The sequence below is a fragment of the Egretta garzetta genome, unplaced genomic scaffold (genome assembly GCF_000687185.1).
Source record: "Egretta garzetta isolate BGI_Z169 unplaced genomic scaffold, ASM68718v1 scaffold33, whole genome shotgun sequence".
NCBI lineage: Eukaryota > Metazoa > Chordata > Aves > Pelecaniformes > Ardeidae > Egretta > Egretta garzetta.
The window spans coordinates 1,154,335-1,170,439 of NW_009259250.1; the positions used below are offsets into that span (position 1 = coordinate 1,154,335).

Genomic DNA, 16,105 nt, shown 5'->3' on the forward strand with positions numbered 1-16,105 from the left:
CATCTACATGCTTTTATGTGATTCTTTATTCTTTGCTTTTTTAACCATGTAGAATCAGTACGCTATACATTGCTGCTGGCAACTGGCAATTTCTGACTTCCCAGTAGAATTGGATTTAGATGTGTGGAGTTAAACGTGGCTTCCCAAAGCCCTGCCCCGTGGAATTAAATAGGAATTTCATAGTAGGTGTCAGCAGGCCAAGACTTGACATTTATTCTTATTTTCCTACCCTTAAGAAGAAAAAGAAAGGTCTATTGGGGGATGGGTGACCGGATGATTTTGGTGACTAGAACAATGCAGTACGATGTAAGTTCTGACAGGCAGTTAGCAATTTAATTTAGAGAGCCTTAAGAAGTGAGGGCGCATTAATATTAGTGTTTGAATTCAGATGATGTCTATCCTTCATGAATCTTCATCTCTCCAAGATTCTCACCCTTGCCTGGATCTCGGAGCGTGCAGCTCTTTCAGACGAAATGAGCCTGGATGAGCACTGCAGTCGGTAACGCGCAGGCAGACCACGGAGCCAGGCTCAGAACCCATGTGTATGTAGATACTGGGTCCACCACGAGTTGGTGTGTGTAGGCATGGCCTCAAATGGCTGTACTGGTGGGGAGGAGTTGGGAGGATCTAAATACCTTGTCTTAGCTAGTGGGCGAGGCAGCACCATCCAGCCATAGGTGCAATCATTTGTGGCTGGTAGTGTCTTAAATGGCTCGGGCATTTTTGCAAGTAGTCAATGGAGCATATTGTCCATCATGGATTATTGATTTGAAATAAAAAAGTTTTTTACTCTTAGAATAGAAAAATGGAGACCACTAAAATTTCTGAGGATGACACATCTGGGCATTAAGACAACAAGGGGACATTTAAAGCAAGCTGCATTTTGACCAGGAAAAAAAAAAAGTGAGCTTTGACATTTTTGATGGTTATTACTGTGTGAAAGCCTATCGGCTTCCAGGTATTTGAGGGCTTGAATATTCACTACTTCAGCCAGCACAAATTAATAGAACAAGATAAAAAGTGCTTCTGCAGCACGAACAAAACTACTCCTGTGTTATCTTGAAGGTTTATTTAGCTCTCCCTGAGAACATAGGCACAATATTGGTGTTCATTTGATCTCTGTGAAAAATGGTAGGAGGCTTCCTTTTTGGTTTTTTCCCCTTTTCATTTTGCTCAGTTGATTTATTTATGAGTTACTGTTTGTGTGGAATGGTTGATTCGTTTTCGAGAGAAGTGGAAACTTCTGTCAAACACGCCTGTTGGGTGTAGATTCACATCCCTGCAATGTGGTGCTAAGGCATTTCAAAGCAATTGTATTCTGGTTAGGACAAAAGTAATATGATAGAGAAGGTTTCAGGCACTTCAGTGACGGTGAAATAAAACTGCAAAACCCCAAACCAGGAGGTTGCAAGTGTCACTTGCAACGTGTTGGATGCTGTAGATTAGTTTTGTGTGACCTTTAGCGGGAGTGAAAACATATTTGATTTTTGAGCTATCCTTCCCTAGACAGTACACAGAGTGCTAAAATCCTGCATGTTTTGGCAGAAAAAAAGATAGAGCACAAACCAACAGCTGGATTTGAAAGCCGGATTTATTTAAATTAAAAATGCAAACCCCATTTCTAGCAGAATATGATTGACCATTGAAAATATAAACAGCCAAGGGAACGCCAATTCATCTCTTCATGTCTTCCAGGCAAAACTTTAGTCAAGCTCAAGTTATGCCTTGGTTATGCCTGATTTCCCAGGGTGGTTTGGTGTGAGTCTGTGGCTGCATTATGCAGGAGATCACACTTGATATTTGTTATGATCTTTTTCGATTTAAAATCAGAAACTATAACATGAGCCAAATGGAAATCAGTGGTGTTCGTATTTGTCTCTCCCTCTGCTCGCAGGTACTACAGTGCTACCATTTTGCAGATGTCAGGAGTTGAAGACGACAGGCTTGCAATCTGGCTGGCTGCACTGACAGCATTTATAAACTTCATTTTTACCCTCGTGGGAGTCTGGCTCGTTGAAAGAATGGGTCGCCGGAAACTTACACTTGGTAGCTTAACAGGTGAGTGCTTAATTAGTGCATTGTATATTCTTCATAATTATTAATCAAATGAAAATATAATTTTAGGTGCTATTTTTATCACTGTAATCCTCCTTAAAATAACAGTGTTGACCTCATCTCCTCGAAATCATACTGCTTTTCAAGACTAGGAGCATAGTATCACAGCTAAAAGCCAATTTAAAAACCAGAGGTTTAGCATGTTATTTTTTCAGGTGCAGTTTCTCCTTCAAGCCATGTTTAGCAATGTTTCCATTTAGCTTTTTATGCTTTTTTTTTCAGTATAAGGAATGAAATGCTTGGAACTTCACAGCTGGTTAGTTTTTAAATCTCATGTGTGTATATGTTGTATGTCATTTCTGGCTTGTTAATGTGAATTCAGAACATCTTACTAAGAACTACTGGAGAAAGTGTACCACGTAGCCATTTCAGTACTTTTTAAAAACTAATGCAGTTCTTTCCATAGTTATCTCAAACACAATACAGTAAATACCTTGCCTACACTAATGTGATTTTAATTCATCTCCTGGATGAGATATTAAAGACAGAATTCTGGATTTGTACATTTTTTCCCAAATATTCAAACACCATAACTCATCTCGTAGACGTCTCTTGGACGCAGGAAAAGGCAGAGTGAAGAGTCTTGCCTGCACTCAGCCATGTCCTGCCATTTACCCAGTAAGTCCCTGCTTGCTCCCGCATTACGTGCTTGTTCTGGCTGGAGTGATCTGTGACCCATACCTGCCTCTGGCTGAACGTCTGAAAGGTTCAGACATTTCCAAGAACAGGGTTTGGAAGAGAGAAACTAGTTCCTGCCCCTCTTGAAATAATGTTCGCAAATGTTTAGCTGGGGAAGGTTTAGCGTCTCTGTATTTTGTTCTGTTGTCGCTGTCAGGGATCCAAACTTCTCGTTAATGCAACACAGCAGGGTGGGGGACTGCCTGCCAAGACACTGGCCCTCTGCAGTTCCCAAGGGATGGAATTGATCTACATTCGCAGTATTTGTATGCATTTATATGGGCAGAACAGCAATGGCACACTGTCGCATCTGGTTTGATACACAGTTACCCAAATCTGTAAATTAAAACATTCAGTTTGGAGGCAATTTGGCGTTTTCAAGTTACAATAAATGCATATTGGAGTGTTGCCATTTTGATCGGGAGTTGAGAAACCTGAAGTGTTTTTCACAATGCAAGTTCAGAAACGTAGTCATGACAGGAGATTGGAAAAGCACGCTCCTCATGCCTTAAAAAAAAGGACCAAAAATCTCAAATTGCTACTTTTATCATAGTCTACCTCCAGATCATTTAAAATACATCTCCCCTGTAAGTTCTGCTATGTCTCCAACCAGCGCCAAGTTTTTCAGAGGGGAAAGACCCAGGTCTGTACCATTCCCTATGCTCAATATCCTTCTTCCCCCTGTGGTACTTGCCAGTTTTCTTGTCTTTCTGGGAAGTGGATCTCTCCTTGCACTGCACTGGTACTTCTGGTTCTTGGGTGCTGCCTCTCCTTTATACTCCATTGGAATGGAGGATTTATATGCTTATATATTTGGCCCCGATACCTCATACATCTGGCCAGCCCCTCAGGAGTTTATTGCTTACCTGGACCCAGCTGTATAGGTGTGTTCCGATGTGGACTTTTCATACAGTAACAGAACTCTTTGCTTTTTGGCTCTGGTTAACATATTCAAAGGTCATATATTTGAAATGCAGATATAAATGTCTCTACAAAGCATATTAGTCATAGAACAGAGAGGAATATAGAAATGAGGCAAAGAATTAATGAAGGAGAATAATACAGTTAAGAGTTATTTGCTTATGATGTTTCGACACAAAGTAATTGCTTGGTAAAAATATTCGTGGTCCTTCTGTGGTCAGCTGCCGGTCTGCAGCATCCCTTGATCTGTGCTGCGTTGCTTGCCGTGTTCTTTATCATACAGTCCCTCCTTAAGGAAGATACAAATAATGACAGCAATGAAATCATATGTCATCTCTCTGTACTATTTAGAATTTTTATATCCAGTGTTTGACACTTTGATTGAGGTAGTGGTGGATGTGATGTGTTTTTCCTTAGCAAGAGAGCTGTTTAAAAAAATGATAATTATGAAATCTGCTGATGGATTTGTTTTCCATGACAAATTTTCTTGTGGGGTAAACTTATATTTTACTGCTCTACTTCGGTTTGCGTTTCTAAGGACGTTGATTTTCACACTGAGTTATTACTGGCTGCTTCTCTGGTCTAAAAAACCCCAAGTCTCCCATTACATAGAATGAGGACAAAACTGCTACCTTTGCCTGCCCCTGCAAGGGCGTGGGGGTTTTTTTTTTGGTAAAGATTAATTAATTTGATGTTTGTTAGATGATAGCCTAGAAGAATAATCAGTCGAGAGACAGTGAGATTAATATTATGATTAAAAGCCAACATACTGTAGTTTAACTTTGTAAACTCATGCAGCTTTCCTGCTTTCTGAAAACCTTTGGGAAAGAGCTATTTTACATTTAATTTAATGTATCTTTATAATTTTCAAAATATTAGCAACTTTTGACAATGAGCCTTTCAGATAGATCCAGAAGCATTAGGAAAATTATAGTAAACTTCATCTCCCAAAAAAAAAAAAAAAGAATAAAGAATATCTTTTTAGTTCTCTTTACTACAGTTACTGATTCCTCCTAGTTTCCCTTTCATTTTATACCTTGGCATAATTTCTTTATCTCTTTTTCTTCAGTTAATTTCTTTCTTCAAAGCTGCTAATTGGGAAACATGCAGTATCCATTTTATTTGTGTTTTCCTTTTTCTCCTTCAGAAATTGTCAGTTTGAAAGCATGGTGGTATATGGGCATTGAACAATTTATATCTCTCTTTGTAATAGAGAGGATCTAAAATATCTTCAGAATATTTCTTTTTTTTTTTTTAATCTCAGTAATTGTATGTTTTTGTTCTTCATAGACAAACTTCCCACAGAATGAAAATATGTAATAAACTTCATTTTTCAGGTTTACGTATTCAGTACTTTTCCAAAGAAATAAGACATTTGCAGAGGTACTGGAAGTGAGCGCTAGTGTATTTAGTTAACTTAAAAGACAGACAAAATTTAGAATGAATATAAATAAGATTACAGGCCCTGTCTAAAGATATTTGCTGCCTGGTTTATGGCATTTTGAAAGTACAGTAAATCTAGTGCAATATCCAGCCTGCCCAGAAAACTGGGATTATTAGTGTACCTACTAGCCAGAGCTGTGCAAAGCTAAGTACAGAGTAAACTGAAATCACATTTGATGGTGCGCAGGTGCTTTCTCCACACACAGTTTGTGATTGAGTTTATGCTCTTGGTTTCCTCAGTGCAGGTAAATGTGTGGTCTAATCATCTCCGATTCGTGCATATTCATGCCAATTAGCCATGCCTGCTGCACAGACACATTCATGAATAATTCTATTACACAGATCTTGGTACTTAAGATATTATTTGTATCTCAGAAGAAGTTTTTCCACATACTTGGTGAGTTTGCCTGCTAGGAAACTCCTGTTTTTCTCTTTAAAAACACCATCAAACCCACACCCAAAACTGCCAAAACATCCTCTCTGCCCCCCATCCACCAAAAAAAAAAAAACCCAACCCAAAATAAAAACCAGATAATGTCTAATTTCTTAAAGATTACCAGAGTGACAAGTTAAGGTTTTTAATGTAGTGACATTTCTAAAGGTTTGCACAGATGCATTTCTGAGAAACTTCCTTACATGCTTCTAACATAGAGAGCAAAGGGATGATGAGGAGTATTTGGAATGGAATACAGAATCCTTCATTTGCCCTCAACAATTAAGCTATATTGCTGCACACTTCTAAGTGTGCACTGCCTTCCAACTGGCATGTGCTTCAGTGGTTTGTGAGTCTGTGTTTGTATGGTAAGGATAATGTTATTAGATCATTAGTAACTAACTCACAAATAATGCTTTTACTAGTTTTGCGTTTTTAGATCAGGCTGTACGTGTTATATGTGACCTCTCAAATAAAACATGCCACATGAATAGTGAGTATACAAATAGGTATACAGGGTATTTTATACAACCTAGAACTCGATCCCTTGTTGAGTAGCAAGTAATCTCAGTAATTGTATGTTTTTGTTCTTCATAGACAAACTTCCCACAGAATGAAAATATGTAATAAACTTCATTTTTCAGGTTTACGTATTCAGTACTTTTCCAAAGAAATAAGACATTTGCAGAGGTACTGGAAGTGAGCGCTAGTGTATTTAGTTAACTTAAAAGACAGACAAAATTTAGAATGAATATAAATAAGATTACAGGCCCTGTCTAAAGATATTTGCTGCCTGGTTTATGGCATTTTGAAAGTACAGTAAATCTAGTGCAATATCCAGCCTGCCCAGAAAACTGGGATTATTAGTGTACCTACTAGCCAGAGCTGTGCAAAGCTAAGTACAGAGTAAACTGAAATCACATTTGATGGTGCGCAGGTGCTTTCTCCACACACAGTTTGTGATTGAGTTTATGCTCTTGGTTTCCTCAGTGCAGGTAAATGTGTGGTCTAATCATCTCCGATTCGTGCATATTCATGCCAATTAGCCATGCCTGCTGCACAGACACATTCATGAATAATTCTATTACACAGATCTTGGTACTTAAGATATTATTTGTATCTCAGAAGAAGTTTTTCCACATACTTGGTGAGTTTGCCTGCTAGGAAACTCCTGTTTTTCTCTTTAAAAACACCATCAAACCCACACCCAAAACTGCCAAAACATCCTCTCTGCCCCCCATCCACCAAAAAAAAAAAAACCCAACCCAAAATAAAAACCAGATAATGTCTAATTTCTTAAAGATTACCAGAGTGACAAGTTAAGGTTTTTAATGTAGTGACATTTCTAAAGGTTTGCACAGATGCATTTCTGAGAAACTTCCTTACATGCTTCTAACATAGAGAGCAAAGGGATGATGAGGAGTATTTGGAATGGAATACAGAATCCTTCATTTGCCCTCAACAATTAAGCTATATTGCTGCACACTTCTAAGTGTGCACTGCCTTCCAACTGGCATGTGCTTCAGTGGTTTGTGAGTCTGTGTTTGTATGGTAAGGATAATGTTATTAGATCATTAGTAACTAACTCACAAATAATGCTTTTACTAGTTTTGCGTTTTTAGATCAGGCTGTACGTGTTATATGTGACCTCTCAAATAAAACATGCCACATGAATAGTGAGTATACAAATAGGTATACAGGGTATTTTATACAACCTAGAACTCGATCCCTTGTTGAGTAGCAAGATGTAAAGGTTTTGTAAGTTTGGGATAAGGTTTATGAGTTTGGGATAACTGCAGTAGTACCATGAGTAGTGAAGTATATCAGTTTTCATTAAAATGATACAGCATATTGTGTGTGTGTGACAAATAAGGCTATGACTATGGGTTATGTTCTAGTAACGGCCTGTTGCACAAAGTATGAACCTTTTTTGCCATCTTCCCTCTCATCATTTTGCCCAGCTCATGCACAAGGAATTTTTGGGGGGCAACAGGAGCAAATAGATGTCGTGTGTGCTCTTTGAAACAAGATCAGAAATTTCAGTTAGGCTTTTTGGTGGTGTTTTTGTCAAAAGTCAAATTTCTGTCATTTCACGAGGGGAAATAGAGTCAATGAAAGAGCTGATGCTATTTTCTATTTTACAGGAAAGCCTGCAAGTCTGGGTGTGGGAGTAGGAAGAAGTGTGATGATTTCAAAGTCACTATTAAATTTTACCTTTACAGCATTATTTTCAACACCAGAAAGAATATATCTGTTCATTCATGTAGTCTTCAACTCCACATATAAAAAAAACCCAGAAGTCTCCACCTATTAATTTAATATCTGGACATTAAACCTGATGCACTTCACTTTAACATCTAACTTAATTCAAGATGTGGAAGTAGCAAAGGGTATTTTTTCTAGGTTCTCATCACAACTCCTTAGCAAATGCTGTATGCATATTAATGGGGTGCCTTGCTTTCCCAAGCATAGTTCAGTTCAACAGAGAATTATTTCATGTACTCTGGAGTAAAGTATCACATTGTTCTTTATCTGTATTTTTAGGTACTGCTGTAGCACTCATTATCCTAGCTTCGGGATTTTTGCTATCAGCTCAGGTCTCGCCAAGAATCACACTTAATCCACCAGATCCTTCACATCAAAACTCTACCTGCACAAAATACAGGTGAGATTTCATGATCATTCATCCAATCTTCATGAAGATCGTTTCCAATCAATTGAGTTTTACAACCTAGTGTACGTAATAGACAATTATTCACAAAGCCTAGTACAAGTTGCTAAACTAGATGCGTAAAGTTAAAATCCTAACTTCCCTCAACAGAGAAAATCAGACTCTTTGCTTAAATGGTCTGAATAATCCTTTGGAGTTTCTTGGACTAAATAAGGTGGTTAAGCAGCAAACTCCACACTTGAGATCTCCTCTGTTATATCGCACCTGCTGCAATTTATAGTGGACACAAAGTTAGGAATATTTGAAAAGTAATTTGTAAATATGCTTGCTGTTATTTGTCTACTTGTACATTTGTCACATGTAACAGCTGCAAACTCTTCAAGAAGATGTGTTCCTTGCCTTTTGTCTTCCTGAGTGGAAAAAAAATACTCTTCAGATAATTACAGATCAATTAACAATTAAAACAAATGTGATTTTTTGGACCTTTTTTTCTATAGTGGGTAGAAGATGCACTTTCGTATGCAATCATAGTTTCAAATAACATTACTTCTAAGGGGTTAGGAATGTGTCATTTTCTGTATTTTGTGGCTTTTATTATGTGTGAGTGATCTTGTGTTCATTTAGCTGGCAGACTAGAAAATTCCCTCTTGAGAAAAGACTAGTTAGATGGCTGCAGAAATTCTTACTTATGTTCAAAATCTGTTTTACATGTGTTTGCAATAGAGATAAATATCAAGAAATGAGAGGTATGCTTCTAGTTTCCTAGTGATACTGGCTAGAAATATGGTTCATGCTTTTCATATGCCAGCACAATGTCTTAGGCCTGGGAAGGCGACAGAAGGTCTTTAAAAGAGTGTAAATAGATGCTAATAACTGCAGCATTAGATGCTACCAGATATGAGGATCCCTACATGTAAAAACTGTATTTGTGCTTGTTTTCTACTGCAGAGTCAATTATATTTTGCATTTTCTGAGATATGCCTGTACAGCTTTTTCGAATGGGAAGTAATCTGGTTAAAAGATGCAAAGAGGGGAAGAGCTTCCAAATGCTCTCCTTTCAGAATAAGATGACATGAATAGCAGGATGTCAGAAGGATTTGCCTAGGACTTAACTATCTAGAAAGGGTGTCTGGAGAGCACAGATGCACCATTTGTAGAACTCATTATTTGTCATCTAATAAAGCTAGATGATGATATAACCTGAAACTATATAAAATCTGCATAGAAGAAATATGATTAGTCCACCTTAAGGAGTAATGAAAAATTATTTGACAGTGTTTTCATTTTCTAGTTAACCACAGCTAGTTGGGAAGGAAATTCAGACTTGCTTTTAGTGTGCATTTCTGGGCAAAAGCATGAAAAATTAAATCAGGTAGTTCTAGAAAAGGCGTGCTGTTTCATGAATTATTGGAATATTTTAATCTGTCATAATTTCTGTTTCTGCCATGAAGTGAGCAAAAGCAGATATAACAGAAATGCAAAGAGTCAAGAAAAGGGTCTAGAAAAGAGCAGTAAAATAATTAAAATATTTTCACTTGGGAATATTTTGAAATAGGAGGAACTCTCAGTTTATAGATCAAAGTGAACAGGTAGAGGGGGATGTGAGATAATGATCAATGTATGAGAAAGCTTTAGTTGCTCCTGTTTTAATCTTATAGTATACCTTGGTAAAGAGACACAAAAGCCAGGAGAGTTGAAACTAATAAATGGATGCAGTTTCCCACAGATCACAAAATTAGGGTACAGCACCCACTATTTAAAAGGTTCAAAAAAATAGGCATTTATATGGTTAATAACAACTTTCACACTTGTGTATCTAAAACTATACTTGGGATATCAAATTTTGTGCTTCAAAACATCATCAAACCCCAACCTTGCTAGAGCCAGAGGAAGAATATTCCTTCAGCATCATGAATATTAGTGTCCATTTTGGGAGGTGGTATCAGCCTCTGACTCCGTACCAGGAAGCCTCAAAATTCCGTGTGTTTTCAGCCAAGGGAGCAGTAAGTGCAAGAAATATTGTTTGTTTGTTTTCTGCATAGATCAAGAGAAGAAAAACATTTTAAACATTTTGTCTTCAGTGGTGTTTCTAGAGGAGCTTAGTTTCAGCATGCCTTTCTGCAAAGCTCTTGTAGCTACACATACAGAACATACATTAATTTATTCCTTTATCTAAATTACTTCTGGAGGTGATGACATATAGACATACATTATATTCAACTTGGAAAAGTGGCTGTTCGAGGTAAGGGTATGCTTTCTGTGAACATGGTCGATAAGCCAAATGAAATTTTAAAAAAATGGTTTTGCCCTGAGAAAGTAGATGGTGTCTTCACCATTCTGCTCAGGTTAGAAAAACGTCAGCATAACATGCATGGTCATGGACTGCAAACCAAATGAAAGCTAAAGGTTGGGCTGTATTTTGTGGGGCTCACTCCTCTCTCTCCTTTTTGGCCCTGAAGTTATTCCCCATGGCATTTATGGGGTTGGGTCAAAGATATCCTCAAACCTGAGCACTTGGAAGTAAAAGTCTCCTCTGCATAATGCCAGTCTTGTGTATTTTCTATGCTACTCTAAGAATAATGGCATTAAAGGAGCTGTACAGGTAGCCACCACGTAGGGTAGCAAATGTTACTGTAGGGCTAGTTACAAATAAGATACCTAATCAAAGTAAAATGAAGCAACTTAATGGCAGTGCTCTCTTGCTGTTTAATCCATATTGTAGCTTGCTTCAGTATAACTGCTGGTGTCTCATATTGCTTAGCATTGTGTCTTGCAAGCCTTGAAGAGGTCTCAGAAAGTTTTGGAAAAGCGAAAGACAGCGGGACTTCAGAAGATTGACATCTAATGCCAGCTCCCTGTAGCCACCATAACCACTTTTAAATACGTGTGCCTACACAAACGCAGCTCATAGTGTCCTTCATCTAATGGTGATGCAGTGCTTCTCTGAGGTGAGGTACGCTTAGTCAGAGTCTAAACCTGTTGGCAGCTTGGCCATCTCAGAGTATGGGGGTGTTTCCTAAATATAACTTGTATTTGTCTTTGCCGAAATGCATTTATAAATTATAAAATCATCAGTAAAGCGTATTTTTCTGACAAAAGTTTCACTGATGCTGTGCAGAGTAAAGATGCTTTTTATGTTTGCAAATCTGTTGGGTTAGAGTAAGTGTGGGTGTCCATTATGGAAGCCTTAGAGCTACTACAAACAGTCTGTTTGTTGTTCCCTCAGATCCATACTCCTCTGCCCAGATTAACTCCTGCTGCTAGAATAACAATGAATACGGAACAGACTAGCAGATAAAGAGCACAGTCACTGTCCTGATTCAGAAAAGCACCTTGAATGCTACGTTCTGAAAGAGCTCTGCTGTGCAATGAGAGGTACAGGTTACCTGTACGTGCTTGCAGAAAACAAACCAGTAAGATAGGCTGCAAATATCAAGTAAAATACTTTCATTTGGTGTAGAGACATATAATATCATAGTTGATCAACAGCCAAAAAACCGTATCTGTAAATCAGTGAAAAAAATTTGAAAGTAATCCTCATTCACAAGGACATCATGGAAATAACACAAACCCACAGGACACCCTGAACACTGAAATTCTCTTTGCCTCCTCACAGGTGGAAGTGGGTTGGTGTCTCATTGAGGAAAGGCAAAGTGAATACTCATCTGTGTGTCATCCTTAAATTGAACTCCGTTTTCTCACTCAACCTGTGTAAGGTTGTATAGAAGTTTGCAGTGTGACCACTTCTCTTTGACCATACTCTTTTCAGCAGCTGTATCTGTTACGTATCCTCAATGCCACAGAGAAGCTCAGAGGTAAATTTAGCAGTACAAAACAGCATCGTCCCAAAATTTGTAGTCTTGAAAATTAAAATATAAGCTAGCCATTCCTATTATTATTATGACTACTCAAAACTCTGTAAGCACGTTCTTGTTTTTTACTGGGGACTTGCCTGCTTCTGGAAGAAGATCAAGGTGGGGCATGTGCACTAGCTACCTTACTGCCTTTTCCTAATCTTTAAAAATTCAAAGGTGTGAGCGTCCCACTCTACCTTTCTCTGGGACATTCACCCATTTCTGGAAAACAACCATTGGCCTCTTGCCTTGTTGGTCTTTTTGTCTCCTTTCATTCATGTCTCTGTCTCTCTTACTGCACTTCTTGAGACTTGGTCAGCTGTAGAAGACATAACGTGAACTTGTTCTGCTTAAGCAGTATTTTTCACCTCAGCTACAATATGAAAATGGTAACTTTTGTGTTAAGCTTAGGTTAACCCTGAGGCTCATAACCTAGGGGAATGATACTTGTGGGCAAGAACTTTCTCAGGTTCCTTCCTGAACTGATTGTCTTCAGAGTTTGATTAAAATAATGCAGGCGGTGCCAGCTGCGCTGAACGCACAAGGGCTCGGTTGTTCATCTTGGAATTAGTCACCCTCACGTGGTTAATGTTCCTGAGCTCATTGTACAAATAACACACCACTGAGATGAAGGCACCAATATTTAGTACTCCTACATAGTAATTTTACAAGATACCTATTGGCAGAAATATATATTTTCTTCATGAATTTAGCAAAAATATATAATAGGGGTCAGTCCTGAAAAACTCAGCTAACCTAGTAACTGAAGCTACTGTACTTTATTTTGTTAACTCATTGACAATCTGATTTTTCTGCAAACTAGACATCAGTATTCTTCATACTGTCACTGTATCACAGAACCAGTATTTTTTAAAATATGATTCTCATTTTATGTTTCTAATGTCAAAGTGACTGAGCGACTGGTCATTCTGATAACTGAGAATTGCAGTAATAAATATAGTAATGTGTTTCTGCTGTTAATGTGAGAAAATTATGAGTCTGTAAAGAGATAAACATGTTTGAGAATACTTTTGCCAGCTCTAATGAAATGTAATTAAAATTCTGATAGACAGTTTATGTTGTGGAACTGTAAAATGACCTCGACGTAATCCTGAAATTTATTAAGGGGATAATATAAGGATATATCACTTGGTAATAATTTTCCATCTGCTGGCATGCTGCTCCCATCAATCAAAACTTGTAATTTAATTTAAAATCATAAGGGATAGGAAGGAATATGTCAGTTCCATGTAGTAAGCATCTTTAATGTGAAGGAGGAAGAACTCTTGGTTTAAACTCAAAGATCTGAAAAGTGACTTACCTGAACTGTAATATCTGTGAGTGTAACGCAGACCCTGTAACCATTGTTAACATTTCCATTTACTTTGTCTTTGAATCAAACCCTGTGATACTGAGGGAACAAGGTGATGCTCATATAGTAACCTATTAATACTTTTCATCGTCACTAGCACTTCTAAGGCTTTGCTGTTTAACAAAAACTGAAACAATGCTTAGGAAATTATTTTGTAAAATCTTCCAAAGTGATGGTGTTGTACTTTCTGTGGTTTGCAGGTTTTAGTCACACAGGGATGATTTTAATCAAGTTTGAACAAGGCTTATATCTGATCTGCTCAGAAGCTGGGAGCATAGTATGCATGTGTAGGGTCTCTTTGGCAGAGTAGTTTTAAAAGCAATGTATGCTATGGAGACTGCCATTATGCTCAAAATAAGGGTACATCTAAGTCAGTTGTTTCTGTTATTTGTGGTCTGTGTTGCTCAGTTCCAGGCATAAATTAGGAAGCTGTTGTGCTGGGGGCTATATAAATTCAGAAGAAAGATCATCAAAGATGAGAAACGTTTGATACCCACATGTGAGTAGATCAGGGCACCTTCCACGTGGTGTCAGCATTCCAGCACAGTCTGCTGTCAAGGTGCTTATAGCAAAGTGGTGTAGCCATGATGATCTAAGGACTTCAGCAAAGCAAGGCTTCTAGAGAGTAGTTTCCATTATAGGACTATGATAGGTAGGAAAAATGGATGAGCCATTGGGGTCCTCTTCAGGTCTAAAGCAGAAGAAGCAAACACCAAGAAACCAAAACCAGTTGTTCTGAGTTTATACAAATTGTGTTGCTTAGTTGAGTATCAGAAAAGAAGGCTTAAGGAAAGTTTGAAGAGAGCTAATGTATTTATATGTGGCTGGCATAGCAAGAAGGATAAGGATTCAGTGCTGGTCTGGAACTTACCTAGGAAGGAGTCATTGCAGAACAGTCTCAGTGGGCTAGATGGAGCAGGAGCCTGATTTGAAGATGGGGAAGGGTTGATCATACTTGAATGTCACTGTGATTTAGATCTGTTTGAATAGATGCACGGTAAATTACAGAACCGCAGGTAGCATATGAGTAATGTGATTATAAATGGTAGGCTCTTCCTTATGGACATCACTGAGTGGGTACATGTGTTACCTCACAGACTGCCAGTAGACCTCAGCAAATAGACTTCTGTCATTTGTTCTCTTATTGTTGCCGGAAGGTGCTTTTAAAGTCCGAGTGGGTTTTTCCCATTCCTTGTTAAATATTGTATTTTCTGTGTCCCAGATACATCACCTGGAAGTGGTATCTTGCAGCTACCATGCATTTTAACTACTTAAAGCATCCCCAATATTCTTGGCCAGTGATGTTTAATCAGAATTTAATGGTTAGCTTTTGGAAGCAGCACAGGAATCATCAGAATTATAACGAAGTGCTTGATTTCATGCCTGGGGTCATACTACCTAACTGAAATGAGTTTGTGTATAAAAATGAAGTAAGCCATTTTACCAAAAAAGTCCTAAGCTCTTTAATTGTGTAGCTGGCTGAAAGCTAAATGCACCAATGTCCTCAGGTGTCAACAGAGCTCATAAATCTTCTGCAGTATTTGTCCGAAAGTCCTTATGTTTTTGTTGAGTTAAATATCTTGGCTCTTTTTCTTGTTTGGATTCATCAGTTGCCTATGGCCCTTGTTGAGTCCATTTGAGTAGGCATGCTCGGACCAGTGATGCTCAGCTATCTTGGCCATTTTCTTTCAGCTGGGGCTAGAGGAAGAGACATTCTCTGGTTGCAGATAGGAGAATACCAGCACAGAAACACGGGAAGCTTGATTCTAGTCTGTTGTTTTTCTATAAGGATCATGTCTCCAGGATGGCAAAGAGCAAGCTGGAAAGAGTAGAAAGCAGCACAAAGTGTCATTCCTTTGCAGCCTGTGGTGATTTGCAGCTTATGTTCTCTTTGGGTGGTATGTGCTAATCCTCAGTAGATATTGCAAGACCCTCCTGTCCCCATATTGAGCCTTTCCTGCCTGAGATGCTTTTTTATTCTTCCTTCAGTTCTATGAGGAAAACCTTGTTCAGGAATATGAATACTTGCATCATAACAAGTAGAAAGAGTCCATCCCCAAGAAACGTCTGTATTTGTGGACATTTTGATACCCTAAGAGGCTGTTTGTGCTACCCATGTAGTAGAATATTATGAAATCAGGTGTTACATTCTGGAAAAGAACTACACAGTCCATAATATATTATTAAGCTCAGTTTGTGTTTCTGTAACTGGATGATAGCAACATATTAATACAGTTTTATAATTGGATAACGGAATATGGAAGGCAAAGTTGAAAGCTTCTTAAAATGTGGCAAAAGTGAAAATGGATGAAATGTTTTGCAATGAACAATTCGGAAATTGAGATTCAGTTTGAAAAAGACAAAATAATCTGACAAAAAGAGAAACAGCACTTGCAGAGCGAGGGCACTGGGCAAAGGTCTTTTACTGCTAAATCACTCAACAAAAAGTGGCAAGGTACAATTTGCAGCTCAAATTAAGAGACTCCTGAGAACTGTAGGAAAGTCATTACTTACAAGGTTATTTTACAAATTTAAAGCACAAAATATAATGACAACCCAAATGGTAAGTATGGAGTATTCTAAGCAGTGGGGAAAAAGCAGGGGAATAAGCCATTGTG

General features: G+C 38.1%; 1 protein-coding gene across 1 annotated transcript in view; it reads left to right on the forward strand.

The window, feature by feature from the left end:
- The window catches only part of SLC2A13 (solute carrier family 2 member 13), a 157,646-nt gene that overhangs the window by 107,209 nt on the left and 34,332 nt on the right, over positions 1-16,105 (forward strand). Inside the window, exons 6-7 of the mRNA XM_035891687.1 lie at positions 1,895-2,058; positions 8,135-8,255. Coding sequence (XP_035747580.1) covers positions 1,895-2,058; positions 8,135-8,255 — 285 coding nt within the window. The remainder of the gene's footprint in view (positions 1-1,894; positions 2,059-8,134; positions 8,256-16,105) is intronic.